The following is a 15,671-nucleotide window of genomic DNA, read 5'->3' as shown; positions in this document are numbered from 1 at the left end:
TACTTTCAATTCTTGAGTGGAGAAAAGACCAGACCATCTTAAAACACCATATCAACTATGGGATCATCTACCATTTAGCCAACACCTGTATAGGGTGTCACCAGCTGAATGATGGATAATCTAGGAGGAAGTGAAGAAAGATGCTGCAAAATGACATCACTGAAACTTCAGTGTTCTTGGTCCTTTCATTTGGCCCTTGTGAAGGAGTATAGCATGTAACATTTCTCTGTCTGCTACCAAAGGAACAAAACTAAGAAAAAGCTGTCAACCCATTGAAGTCATATTAGAAATACGAATACTTCAAAGGTGCAAAGTATTTTTCAGCTGTAGACATGCAGGTAGGCCACTGGCAATCGAGGTTGACGAGGCTGACTGTGAAAAGGCTGCCTTTGTAACTCCTGACAGAGCTCATGAATTTGAACTATGTAATGCTCCAGCCACCTTTGAACATATATTGGATAACATTGTTGTTTTTTTGAAGACATTTGATGGATATCTAAGCTGCCTGGCAATGGTGGTGTTGTGTGTTCAGACTACAGGCCTCTGCCTGAATCCAAACAAAATGCCTCATTGCCCAATAAATAAAAATCTTATGAAATCTAGTTAATGGTGATGGTGTTGGCCCTGATCCAGGGAAAATAGTGGCAGTTACAGATTTTCCAACTCTTCAGCATGTGAAGAGTTTTCTTGGAATGTGCTCTTACTTTTGGCGAATTGTAAGATTTCTTCCAAGGGCATGACTTGGTCTAGAACTATTGCGAGGGGATGGCAAATTTCCTTGGAATTAGGCGAAAGGTAGGTCATCCTTTTGTTTAGGAGGTGTTATCATCATCTCCAGTTCTGAAGTACAGCTTCTGAAGTACTCTGAGTGCAAGGAGAACTACTCAACAACCAAGAAAAATTGCTTTGTATCTGTTTAGGTCATCAACAAGTTTGAACCGTATTTATTTGGCAAAGTGCTCACATTCGTGGTAGGCCACCGTTCTCAATGCTGGCTGACTAGCTTTAAAAATCCATTGTGTCAACTGATGATACGGGCACTGGGGCTTCAGGAGAAGGCTGTCACAGAGGTATACAAAAATGGAAGCAAACACAAGGATGCCAACTGCCTTTCAAGGAATTTTTCTGTGTAACAAAACATATATGAAGTCTGTCATTGCTGCACTGAATGACATTGTTGCAGAACAGGAAAGATCCAGCATTACTGAAAACTATATAAATGTTGTATTTAAGGAGTTGTGATCTGATGGGGCAGAAATGTTTGCTCATCATCCCATCTCATTTTCGGCCAGCTATCCTAAAGTTTTTCTACGAAGCTGCAACATCGGGTGATCTGGTATTTGTGAAGACTCTAGACAGAATCTCACTCGGCTATCACTGCCCAGGTCTCTACTGATTTGCTGTACACTATCTGAGCCACTGTAAGGAATGCAAGTGACACAAGTACAGGCCACAAACGGCCTCACAGAACACTTTAATAAGGTTTTGACTGATATGCTTTTGATGTACATTGATGATGAACAGAGATTGGGATACAGTACTGTCTGTTGCTACATTCACATGCGACACACTGAAGCAAGACACTACAGGCTTCACACCATTCTTTCTGCACCAGTTATGGGACTGAAATGACAATGTATACACTGTTCCTATTTCAACTGGGTGATACTAAGGAAGACTACTTGAAACACCTCATTACTAGGACTGAATAAGCAACACAGTTGGGCCAGTGAGATGCATTGCAAGAGACTTGTATGGATCTTAAAGTCTTTGTGGAAAGTGGGACTGTTGGAGAAGTCACTAAAATACTACTTGGAGCTGTACCATATCCTCCATTGCTTCTTGGTTGTCACGTGTGAAGTATCAAGATCATTGTCCTTCAGCAAGAAGACAAAAACATAGAGATATCATCCATGTACTCCATATGAAAGCCTACTACAGTCCTGGGATGCAGATATAGGATGGGTGCTTCTCATTCAAGGACAATGCGGGCCTGTTCAACAGTTGCAAAGTTTTGATGGGAGGTACTACTTGTGATGCTCATGTTAGTGAAGAGGATGTGAGAACACAAACAGAAAGTGAGGATCCATCAGCACTAACATACAGAGGATCAGTGACGAGATCTAGATCCAGGATACTATAGTCAGCTCCAGTGAGGACTTGCGGAATAGTGTGTCGCTGTTCCTCCAGGAGAGGAAATAGTGCAGTGAGCTGTACTGCATGCAGTATGGTGTAGTGGTTAGCATTGCTGGCTTGTGTTCTACATGTCACCAGTTCAAACTCTACCACTAGCAATTATTTTTTTATTTAATATTTATTATTTCTGGAGAGTTTTCAGAATTTTATGTTTATAATGTTAGTGTATTACGGAATATTCAGTTTTTGTGTAAATAGCAGCTCTTTCTGTCCTGGAATTGCTCTGTACTTTCTGTACATTGAAGATAATAAAAACATGCTTTCAGTGTTAGGTGTTATATTTCATTAACATCCCTGATTTAAGATTTGGACTTGATTATTGTGATGATTTAACCGTATTGCATAGGTTCTTCTGGGACTTCAGAGATTCACAACATAGAATGCAAAATGAAAAAAAAATGTAGTAATATTATGCTTGGCAGAAAATTGCTATTCTTAGATGATATTATTCACCTATAGTTTGTGTCATGCATTGCAGTCCTCCCTTCAGTTGCAGTGATTGTCCATGAAAAATTGCTTTCAGGCATACACACACACATTTTTTGACGGTAACCTAAGTTTTTCAGTGTAACTCTAAAAGAATCTTAAGAAAATTGTCTTTGAAGTTTTCCAAGCTGCCTTAATAAGCCATTGCAAGATTGTCTTTGTAAAGGGCTGTGAGGCTCTGTGGTAGAATGCTCATCTATCACATGGGTGACTGAAGTTATTTTCCCATTCATGGTAAAATTTTAAACAAAGTTCACGTTTCATGAACGTAATGTAAAACACACAATGATGAAGGATTTTAGTTTGTTAAGTTTTGTTTTTTAATCTTTAATAAAATGTCGGTAGCTAAGAATTATTGTTTACAATGAAAACTGGAGTTTTGTGTACAATAATGTCTTGCACTTCACAGAAATGCTAGTGGAAAATGCACACTTCTTTAAAAATTCTCTGGTTTGAATCAAACCTAATACCCCTGCATGACAGGTGAGCATTCTATTGCAGAGCCATGCAGTCTTTTGAGAAAAATCGACCATATTTCAGGGTATTAAAAATGGGCAAAGAACTTCAGAGTTGATTTTATCAGGAGTTATTGAGAGTTGCATAGAACTGGTTATGATGATTGATATTTGAGTTCTGAACTGTACCAAGAATATAAAAAATTGCAAAAATCAGATTGCCATGTGGTCTCCTTGTGAGCCACTTCCCATTGCCCAGAAGCATTCACATGTTTTGACACTGTCTAGTGTTGCTTTCTGTTTACTCTAGCCTATACTGCACTGCACTTTAAAATGTATCAAATTGTAAGCTGTGTTCTGTAATCATCGTAAATTTGCTGTTAGCTTGTTTGTTAATATGTTGGTGACTGGACAACTCGGGAAATTTGATTTTATTAAAATTCAGTGTATCAAAAGTCTGCATGGACACTACACTATAATGAATCCTATAAAAAGTGTTAAATGTACATATTTGTGTCTCTCTTTCAAATATATTCTTTGTCTAAAAGTTCACCATGAATGACAAACCAATTAAGTGCTGAATAAACAAGAGTTAAATTATCATTAGGAAAAAGTTAAATTCTTGTAAACATAAGTAACATAAGTGCTTCTTAGTTGGATATAACCTTTTTTATTGTTGGTTCAGTACATGGGCTTTGTAAACATTTTTAATTATGCTGCTATAGTAGCCTGCAGAAGTTGGGCTTTATTCTATCTTGCATTTGTTATGCAACAGCTTCTGTCAGAATAAGAAGTCCCTCTGTCCCTAAGTACTTCCTAGTAAAGATGCTGAGGTCTTAGGAATGGGAAAATACTTGAAAAACTTAAGTCTGTGCTAATGAATGGCACATTGGTGTGTAATGGACTTGAAGTTTGTACATTAAAAAATGAATACTTATATTTTTTCTGAAGCTGATGGTGAACTAATTTCAGTATATGACTTTGAGAGGATGTTACAGGAAAGTACCATTTCTTTTGGTTTCATTCAATAATGTAGGTATAGATATGAAAGCAGTGTGCTGATTAATTTTTGTGGGGAAAAAATTAGAAAATATCTGCGCAAGACAGATGAATACCATGAATGTTGAGACAGGGATAAGGGAACTACAGTGAATAAATGAAACCAATTTTTAGACAGATTGCTGTACAATAATAACCAGTCTGCAGAGTAGTTATTTACTTACACATAAATAAAAAAGTAGCAAGCATTGAGACTAGCCCAGTTCCTCCAATAAGGAAGAGTACTACTGATTATTTCAAAGATTTTTTTGAAAAATTCGAGGTTACATGAGAAGTATCTGCAGTGACTATTGCAAAACTCTCAAAAACAAGCATTTGCTAGCTAGGCAACAAAATTCTTTATGTACATTAGTTGTTTGGCCTCGTGGACATGAAAGGATGGAAGAATAGTTGGACCACTTCAGCCATGTCCATGATGACATAAAGTTTGCAATGGAAGTAGACTGACAGGTGTCTGCACAGTAGCCGCTACCACAACCCATCACAGAAGACGTTGACGCGTTGAGTGGAAGCCATTTCAGATGCTGAAAACCTAACAAAGGAACTGAGCCATTTACGGAAACTATTCAGTGAAAACCGCGACAACCACCAGCAGATTTTGTAGACCATGTCTCCAAAGACACACAAGCAGAAGGCCTATTGAGAAGGCCTTCTGCACTAAGAAGCTAGTGTTTTTGCCATTCTGTGGCTCAGTAATAGGAAAGATTACCCAGTTCCTAAACAGGCAAGAAATCAATTCAGTCTTTAGGCCACCAGCAAAAATTATAACTGGTAAGGCCTTTGAAGGGCGATGTAGGCCCCAGAACACAAGGGCTATATAAAATATCTAATGGGTTTGGACAGTTTTATGTCAGACTGACTTGGGTGCTATTGAGCAATGCAAAGTAGGACATGAGGCAATTCTGTGTATGGTATTTTGAGAAATCAGCAGTAGCAGGACATGATCAGAAAAATGAACACAGTACTGCATTCAACAAGACCTCCATTGTTAAATGGACAAATAGTTTTTCTGAGAGCGTCATAAAAGAAGCAGTTGCAATTAAAGTTTCTGTCAATGCCCTCAATAAAGAGAGCAGTCTGCAGCTAAGCACAGCTTGAGATCCAGCCATCAGGAGGTTGAAGTAGATGTGGCAGGCGCACAGTGAAAACATTACCATAGATGGCACCGAAGTGAGCAACAGTGATGTCACAGAAGGCAGTGTCGCTATACAGGAATGGTGCAATCGCATGACAGTCACCACTTGACAGTGGCTAAGGAGCACTTGACTGAACATTTAACCACTTGACATGGCCAGAAGCTGAGAAAATTTTATCAAAATGTTTGTTTTCTTACTGAGATAGTATGTGGATGCACAGTACACTGACGTTCACAATTACTAAACTTTGAGTTACTGAAGTGGTGTCAAGGGTATTACAGAAAGAATAGAGTATCACTGAAAAGCAAACTGAAATTAAAAGTTGTTTAAAATTTTAGTTTATATAGTGTTTGGTGAAATAGTGCATGACTGATGATCGTGGTGCTAGGTGGTGGTTCAGTGAAAGGTGTGCCATTCGATTTCAAGCTATCTAAAAGATCTCTCGAGTAGGAACGGTGTTGGTGATTCTGGAGAAGTTGAGGAGGCAACCCAAGTGGAGAGTCTTCCACTGTGGCACTATAACCCCAGTGTTGACTCTGACATCTAAGATGAAAGTTAACAGCATACACACTGTTATTTGTGGTGTCGTTTATCTTGGTGTGCCAGCAATTGTTGGGCTGGAGGTGCATCCTCGAGCAATCTATGTGGCTCCATAACCTTGAGATGGACCAGGAGACAACAATTTCCACTAAGATAAATATTGCAACTGATCTTAAATTAGCTTATTTTATTTTTTATCTTTTATTTTTTTTAATGACACAATCACATGAACATTTCACAATGCCATTACCAGTTTTACTGAGCCAGTGGTCATGTTCAGGCGAAAGGCACATGCTGCAAGTGGTTTCCCTTGAGTTGTCATTATTGATTGCTGACAACGCAATGGAGACCACTTGCAGCATGTGCCTTTAATTTGAAGACGAATGGTGACTGGTTCAAACCGGGTATGGCATTGTGAAATGCTCATGTGGTTGTATCGTAAAAAAAATATAAAAATACAAAAGAACAAAATCAGTCACTCAAATTCCATTGACAGGATATATATCTCTCTCTCTCTCTCTCTCTCTCTCTCTCTCTCTCTCTCTCTCTCTCTTAAATTAGTGACAGAAAAACTCTAGGAAGGTCTTTCTCCCCGGAATGTACTGAAGTAGATGTAGCGCTCAGATGTTTTCTCATTCACAAGATTTTATTAATTTATTGACTTACGAAATGAGGAGGAAGAAATGAATAAACGTGTAAAGGAACAGCTGAATTTAGTCAAAACCTGAGTAGTACTAACATAAAACTTTCATGTTGACTTAAAAGAAACTTCAGCTTGTGGAAAGTAGATTCAGTATCCACTGTTTAATGTTAATATGAGCTGTATTAAAATTTCTTTTTTGTGTTATTGGGGTCTTGGTTTTCTTATTTTAGTTTGCTTTCATATTTTCTTCCCCTGCCTCTTCCTTAGATCTTGTTTTTGCACTGAAATCAGACGTGTGGTGAAGGACAGTTATACAAATACAACATGCCAAGTCAAAACATCACAAACTCTTAATGAAGGCACATTGACATTCCTGAAATGAGGCAAGTACATATTCAAATAGCTTGGTTCTCAATGCTGTGTGTAGCTTTCCTAACAATACTACTTAATGCAACACAAAACTGCTTCTAACTTCTTTGGAGAATGGGAACATATTGTGTGTGCAATAAAACACTAATAGTATAAAAGTGCCAGAGTAGCCTTTGCTTACATCAGGCTATAAAATTTTAGACTACTACAGTTTTTATTGTTTTCTGTTGCTGTATTTGGCTTCTCCTATAAAATTTGAGTGTGGTCTGTGAGAATGGTATTGGTTTCAGAAACATGAATTGCTTCTTTATCTAACTGTAGTCTGCTTACTTTCTGTGTGTGTACTGAATTGAGAATCTTGCCAATTTGTTGCTGAGTAATGATAACTTGTAGTTTCTAGTTTTCTTATGAAGTTTTGGATTCTGTGTTAAAAGTGGTTGTTTTGTTGTTACTCTTCCAGCTGTATTGCTGACAACAAAGACTTCCATAGCAAGTCCATTGAAACAGACAGTCCATTTCTCTACTGTGTGCTTGCAGCTCCAGAGGAAAAGGTTTGTTGCATACTTGTTGTAAAAGTGTTCTCATGAGTAATCAGTTGCAGTTAGTGTGAGAGTATCTTTTATTCAGATAACGTAGATTATTGCAGATATAGTCTGTCAATCAGTACATCAATGTTCAGTTGGTGTGAGGCTAAATGAGCTTGTTTCCAATCATTGAACTCCATATCTTTCAATAGAGCACCATAAAGAATAAAATACTTTGAAAATGTTTTTAACACTTGTGTTGCTCTAGGCTACAACTGTCTCGGACAAGTCTTAATTTTTGCTACTTCACCAAGGAAACATAACTTTTATTTTGCCAAGCAAGAGATAATTTTAACAGTTTTTTCTTTTTTCCGCAACTGTTATAAGTAGGTATCTGCATTGTGCAAAACATCGTATGTTGTCTAGTGGAGGATATGTGAGGTTCCAATATCATTGATTTTGTGTATGAAGTATGATTATTTCTCCATGTGGGTACAAATTGCTCTAATTTTAGTGCCATCTTCCTTATGTATAGCATTTGCTTTACAATTAAAAGTAATGAGATGCACCAGTATATATAAAAATACTTAAAATTCAATGCTACCAGGCCAACAAAGTGGGGAAAAAGATTTCACCCAGATAAACTGTCTGTGATTTCATATTGAGGTTTAAATGCAGTGAAAAATCATGGTTCAAAAGTGATTGTCAGATACATGTTGTCGACCGTGAGTGACCATAAAAGACAAAAAAACCCTGTTATGACAATTTAGCAAACTTCTGCCTCCACCATCAAGACAGAATAAATTTTCTATCAGAAGATCTGTCTTAGATGAAGTGTGTAATTTTTGTTTCCACAACAAAGCAGCTGCCAGACAGATACTCATCATGCTAAGTTGTGTGTTGTTTGTTGTATGTCATAAAGCCACAAGGCCAGGAAATCCAAATACATTTTTACAGGGATAAATCAAATTGTGCTGAATAAAGGATGTCCAGTGGTACACCAAGTTATCATGTACCAGATGCGTGGAAGCTTTTTACGAGTTGTGTTGTGTTGTGTTGTGTTGTGTTGTGATGCGTTGCGTCGTGTCGTGTCGTGTCATGTTTGATAAAATGATTGTGTTTGCAGAACATTTGACGGCTGGTACTTACAAACCTGCAAACAGTCTACGTGGCACTTTCACAGATGATTATCTCTAGGGACCTTTGTTTGTATGTAGCAGTGATGCACCAGAAGGCTTAATAGCTTGCTTACAGTCTATCATGAAGGAACACTGTAGAAAATGAACATTGTTTAGATCAGTGTGGACTGATTTGCCTAGAATATTAATTTCAATCCAAATAAGCCGACAACACAGTTTCATATCAGGCACTACCTCCCCTCATTGTATATGTCAATCGATAATGGGAATGCAATTGCTTATTGTAGTACAGCCGTTTCTCCATTCTTGTGCTTCTTGAAGCACTTGGGGTGTGATTGTAAAGCACAGGCAGTAGGGAGGAAAAAACTGGGTGCAGCAGACTTCTGGGACTATGGGCAAATGATTTAGTAATTATATTGTACTGTGGTACAGTATTTTCTGAATCTTGCATCATTTCTGCTGACGGAGTAGTTTTGTGAAGACTACACTGAATAATAAATTGTTCAGTTACTAGATTTTTTGCGTGTTACTGTGGGTCCAATACACTCTGTGTACGTTGAACATGTATGAGGCTGTTTGTATACTACAAATCACTGCCATCTAACCTAGGGCAGATGAAACTTCAATGTCACTCAAACACTTTAATCACCGTAGACACTTTCAGATGTCAAGACTGGAATGAAAGCTAATTGAACTGTAGATGGTGATTGGGTAATAAAGTGCTTTGCAGTGTTAAGTTTATTAGGAACTGTTGATTTTGTACTGCAGTTAAAATAGTTGTTTACACATTTGTGAACAGTGTGTTATAGTATGGAATTAGTCACATAAGGGGTCTCACAATTTCAGTTAGAGGCAACTGTCAATGCTGTTGAGTCCTGAAATACAAGTCGCCAGTTTTTAATTCTTGTGTATTTATTTATTTCATTGTGAGACCTTAACTTTTCCCAGTGAATTGAATGTTCAGATAAATTACGGGTTTGCTGCTGGGTGACGTCGTCGACCACCACTGATATTTTGACAGAAGCACACCCTGCCATTCTCAAGGCACAACTGGGCAGTTGTGCTGTGAGAATGGCAGGGTGTGCTCCTGTCGAAATATTGGCGGTGGTAGACGATGTCACCCGGCAGCAAACCCATAAGTTATTTGAATATTTATTTCATTCTTTAATTTTTTTCCTCTACAAAACAACTAGACAGAATTTTTAAATTGCTAAAAATTCCAATAACATGCTGCCAAAAAGTGAAAAAGGGAAATGAACTATAAGCTGGACAATAAAACAAGTTTCATCTTGCTTCTGTAAACTTAAGTCTAAAAACAAGCTACACAGATTTAAAATTAGGACTGTCCATTGGCCCAATGGAAGTTACACAAGGTAGAATCAGTTTGCATGGCAACCTAAGCCCAAAAACTACCACAGGATTTCCACTCATAGTGAGTGTAGAGTAAATGATCAGCCAGAGGTGTGATGATTATACTCAGAACATTGCAGCAGATGGCATCTGGGAGTGAACTTTTTCTAAGCATGTAAGGACTGGCTTAGGTTAGCATAGAAAACGAAACACAAAAATGTGTATAAATGACTGAAAAAGGTTATCATAATAAATGAACACACACGTAGGAATTTTAACTAGACATACCTACCTGTTAGCCTGTTGATATGAGTAGCTTGTCATGACTTGGACTCTATGAGAAACCGATAATGTTTGGGGGCTATTCTGATTTATGGCTTCTCACTCACAACCCACAACTCATGGAAGTAAGTCAGAGATGGTATTGCTCAATGTTGTCTCAGATGAGCTCCCCCTTTATGAGGGGGGAAAGGGCCCATACAAGCACCTTCATGCTTGTGGGGCGTTTCTCCAACCATTCTGACATAATGCTGGAGTAGTGAAGTGATTCATTGTCTGGGTGAAAGTAAATGTCACTTATTTGTTGCTGTACCCAAATACATGTTTTTACGTGATCATACAGAAGGTTTCTGTATCGTTTTCCAGTGAAAGGCAATGCCCAACATATCGGGTGCATAATTTTGTTTTGTTTAAACTGCCACAATAGGAGAATACCTGCCGAAAGGTGGACTGTTGCCTAGTAGGATGCATCATTTTGTGCACCATTATCTGTGGTTTGAGCATCTGGTGGTGGTGATCCTGCACTCGTGATGATATCTGTACATTGTGATGTGTAGTGTTCATCAGTCACTGTCGTCCATAGTTCATTCAGTGAGTGATTCGGTGAACTGTGGTTCTTTTATCTTGCATTAAAGTCCATGACAGTAATAGACAGATCTGTCATTGACACTCAATAGGTTGTGGCAGTTGACTTCAGAATTAGCAGTTGTGCATCAGACATCAGGAATAAGATGAACTAATTTTGTGTGTCTTGCCCATCGTGTGCTAGACTGTCGCACTGATGACCAGTTTGAGGTTTGATGACTAACAGTTATTTGACTTGGAGTCTATGGGATTTGCCACAGTGACAGGACTACTGCCTCTCTTTAACATTGCATCTGTCTGTAATGCAGTGTATTTTACAATAGCGTTTGTATTACTTTTCATTTGACAGGTGACTCCCAGCAGAATTTTTTGATTTAGTGCTTAGTGGAAAATGTATTCCTGGTCCTCAAAAATGATGTTTCAGCTCTGTAATGTGTCAGTTGTTAAATGAGCATTAAAAAATAATGACCATGGATGATTAATTATTATTATTCAGTAACCTTAAGAGCCACTGTCATGATGTACCCTCAAACTACAAGTCAGTTCATCTGCATCTATATCACTACTCTGCAGTTCATACATTCATACATAAGAGCCTTGAATTGGGTTTATAGAACCATTTTCACGCTATTTCCCTACCATTCCACTCTCAAACAGCACTTGGGGAAAACACACACTTAAATCTTTCTGTGCAAGCTCTGATTTATTTTGTTGAGATGATCATTTCTCCCTATGTAGGTTGGCATCAACAAAATATTTTGTATTTGGAGGATCTCTGCAGTTTCACAATAATACAAAACCAGCTGTCTTTCTTTAAATCACTTTGATGTCCTCCATCAGTCCTGTCAGATAAGGATCCCATACCACTCAGCAGTACTCCTGAAGAGGACATACAAGTGTAGTGCAGGCAATCTCTTTATTGGATCTGTTGCATCTTCTAAGTGTTCTGCCAATAAAACATAGTCTTTGGTTGACTTTCCCCACAACTTATCTATGTGACTGTTCCATTTTAAGTTGTTCGTAGTTGCTATCCATAAGTATTTAGTTGAAGTGACAGCCTTTAGATTTGTGTGATTTATCATTAACTGAAATTTAATGTATTCCTTTTGGTACTCACATGGATGACCTCAATTTTTTATTATTTAGGGTTTATTGCCTCTTTCCGCACCATACAGATGTTTTGCCTAAATCATTTTGTAATTGTTTTTGACTTTACTAGGCAGTAAATGACTGCATCATCCACAAACAGTCCAAGAGGGCTGTTCAAATTTTCTCCTAAATCTTTTATATAGATTAGGAACAGTAGAGGGTCTATAACACTTCCTTGGGAACACCAGATATCACTTCTGTTTTACTCAGACTTTCGGTCATTTTCTATGAACTGTGACCTTTCTGACAGGAAATCATGAATCCAGTTGCACAGCTGAGATGATACTCCATAGGCATGCAATTTGGTTAGAAGCTGCTTGTGAAGAATGGTGTCAAAAAGTCTTCTGGAAATCTAGAAATATACAATCAAGTTGAGATCCCCTGTAAATAGCACTCATATCATCATGTGTCTATTTGTCAATAGGGATTTCCTTCTAAGTAATTCATATATGTTCAAAAAATCCTGTTGCAGATCAACATCAGTGATATGCATCTGTAATTAGCAGAGTACTGCTATTTCCTTTCTTGAGTATTGATGTGACCTGTGCAATTTTAAGTACTGACCTTCCATCGAGAAAGTGGTTGTATATGATTGCTAAGTATGGAGCTATTACATCAGTGTACTCTGAAAGAAATCTGATTGGCGTACTTGCTGTTATTGGGTTATTTGAGATGCTTCGCTACACTGAGGATCTCTACTTCTAAGTTACTCATGTTGGCAGAATTCTTGATTCAAATTCTGGGATATTTACTCCTGCTTCTTCTTCTTGTTCGGTGAAGGAATTTTGGAAAATGATATTCATTAACTCCACTTTAATGTGTCTGTCATCAATAACATTACTGTCACTCACGCACAGTGAAGGTAATGATTGTGTCTTATTGCTGGTGTACTTTTACATACGACCAGAATCTCTTTGGATTTTCTGACCAATTTTGAGACAGAGTTCCATTCTGGAAACTATTAAAAGCATCTCACATTACAACCGACTCCAAATATCGAGCTTCATTAAAACACCGCAAATCTTGGGAATTTTGTGTTCTTTTAAATTTGGCATACTTTTTTCATTGCTGCTGCAACAGCATTCTGACCTGTTTTGTGCACCATGGGGGGATCACTACAATCACTTATTATTGTATTTGGTATAAATCTCTCAACTGCTATCAGCACTATTTTGTTGAATTTAAGCCACACGTGGTCTACACTTACATATTTGGTTCAAAACAAATGGAGACTGTTTCTTAGGAAAGCGCCAAGCAAATTTTTATTTTATTTTAATTTTTTTAAGATACGTATTTTACTTTTATTTTTTTTATGGGTTTAGATGTCACGGTATTCACTCTCTCTACAGTGACCTTGTGATCACTAATTTCTGTATCCTTCATGATGCTCCCCATTTGGTTAAGATATTGTTTTCACAATCATTTTCACTTTGAGTGCACTCCTGAACTAATTATGTTGTAAAATGTTTATTTCGGATTCCAAGGGTTCCACCACCTGAGTTGGCGCAGTGGTTAGCACAATGCACTCACATTCGGGACAACTGTTCAAACCCACATTTGGCCATCCAGATTTAGGTTTTCCGTTTTTTCCCTTAATTGCTTAAAGGCAATACCAGGATGGTTCTTTTAAAAGGGCAAGACTGATTTCCTTCCCCATCCTTGAAACATTCTGAGCTTGTACTCTATCCCTAATGACCTCGATGTCCACAGGACATTAAACCTTGATCTTCCTTCTTTCCAAGGGTCTCATATTTTATGGATAAATGTCCTATAGCTGTGTGTTGAACATTTGTGCTTCTGTTGTTCTCATATATAATTCTACTTTCATATACTGGGCAAGCCACTGTACAGACTGTACGAATAGTGATGCACCATTCACTAGCAGAATAGTGCTAGTCCTGGAGCACATCTTCTGGAGCCAAAGGTTTCATGTCATTTCATTTGGAGGCCCCTACTTGCTCCAGTTGGACAAAAAGTACAGGACGTTCAAATAAGTGTATCGAGCTGAGTGCTTTCTGTTTTTCTCACAGAAGTTTTTTTTATACAGAAATAATCATGATAATTTATAGTTTTTTTAAAGAGGGATTAGAAATGTAGCAAAGAAGGAAATTATTTAAAATCCATTGTTAGCTTTTGACTTCGTGGGAGTTATTGCACAAATTCAGTGTAAAACTGGCTTTGTGTTTAGTGAAATAAAAACATTTTTTGTAAGAGGATGAAATTGTTCTAAGGATGTTGTGAGGTTTGCTTATTGCCATTGAATTTAACATAACAATAATAGTGATAGTTTTGAAGTGGAAAGTAGGGAAAACAAATGAAGAAAAATGAAATACATGTTTTTCTGTGTAATAAGTAAAAAATGGGCTCGGGACAATTATAGTAAAAGAAGTCATTTTACCAACATTAAGCTTGCAGAGACTTGTAAATAATCATTCCCACAAGAGGGATGGAATTTCTTCTCCGCTTTGTAAAACAACTGCTTTATATCTGATCTTCATTTTCACACAAAAAATGTAAGGCTGAATGTTGTTTTAACACCACAGTGTTTTACTAGACATTGTCGTGTTGCCTGTGCTATGCAGTTTCCTTTTTCCATCCTTAGAACTGACTTTCTAAGTTTAACGTAGGTTGTGCATCACTGCGTATCTTGCCATTTTTCATGTAAACAAATCATTTTCAGAGGTGAAGGAAGCAATAAGTGGCAGGAAAAAAAATCTGCAAACTGACTGGAAATCAAACCCCAGACCTTTGTATTTCCAGTCTCGCACTTATCCTCAGAGCCACCAAGCCAACTGCTGGACTATATATGTAAATTAAATGTTTTTACTGATTACAAAGCAGTAATATTATCGGAGTAAATGTTGTGCTATGTAATACATAAAATGTATCACCACACACAGTGTGGAAGTCTGTTCTGACCATCATTATTTGTGTGTTTTGGTACCCATTCAGAGTGTACTGGTTGGGAATTCTGCATATTTAGTGTGGTTCAGCATCTGCAAGTGACTGCCTGTTCTGTTGGCTCCAGCTGACTTGTTGTTGTTGTTGTTGTTGTTGTGGTCTTCAGTCCTGAGACTGGTTTGATGCAGCTCTCCATGCTACTCTATCCTGTGCAAGTTTCATCATCTCCCAGTACCTACTGCAGCCTACAGTGTTCTGAATCTGCTTAGTGTATTCATCTCTTGGTCTCCCTCTACGATTTTTACCCTCCACGCTGCCCTCCAGTACCAAATTGGTGATCCCTCGATGCATCGGAACATGTCCTACCAACCCATCCCTTCTTCTAGTCAAGTTGTGCCACAAACTCCTCTTCTCGCCAATTCTGTTCAATACCTCCTCATTAGTTATGTGATCTACCCATCTAATCTTCAGCATTCTTCTGTAGCACCACATTTCGAATGCTTCTATTCTCTTCTTGTCCAAACTATTTATCGTCCCTGCTTCACTTCCATACATGGCTACACTCCAGACAAATAATTTCAGAAACGACTTCCTGACACTTAAATCAATACTCGATGTTAACAAATTTCTGTTCTTCGGAAACACTTTCCTTGCTATTGCCAGTCTACATTTTATATCCTCTCTACTTCAACCATCATCAGTTATTTTGCTCCAAATAGCAAAACTCCTTTACTCCTTTAAGTGTCTCATTTCCTAATCTAATTCCCTCAGCATCACCCGACTTAATTCGACTACATTCCATTATCCTTGTTTTGCTTTTGTTGATGTTCATCTTATACCCTCCTTTCAAGATACTGTCC

The 15,671-nt window shown here is 37.9% G+C and overlaps 1 protein-coding gene across 4 annotated transcripts in view; it reads left to right on the top strand.

Moving 5' to 3' along the window:
- The window catches only part of LOC124554705 (WD repeat-containing protein 7), a 388,339-nt gene that overhangs the window by 85,623 nt on the left and 287,045 nt on the right, over positions 1–15,671 (top strand). For all 4 annotated transcript variants that reach the window (XM_047128342.1, XM_047128340.1, XM_047128341.1 and 1 more), the window contains one exon: positions 7,345–7,435. In XM_047128342.1, the coding sequence (XP_046984298.1) occupies positions 7,345–7,435 (91 nt within the window). The remainder of the gene's footprint in view (positions 1–7,344; positions 7,436–15,671) is intronic.

Source organism: Schistocerca americana, chromosome X (assembly GCF_021461395.2).
Source record: "Schistocerca americana isolate TAMUIC-IGC-003095 chromosome X, iqSchAmer2.1, whole genome shotgun sequence".
Classification (NCBI taxonomy): domain Eukaryota; kingdom Metazoa; phylum Arthropoda; class Insecta; order Orthoptera; family Acrididae; genus Schistocerca; species Schistocerca americana.
This window is presented reverse-complemented; position numbering and strand designations above follow the sequence as displayed.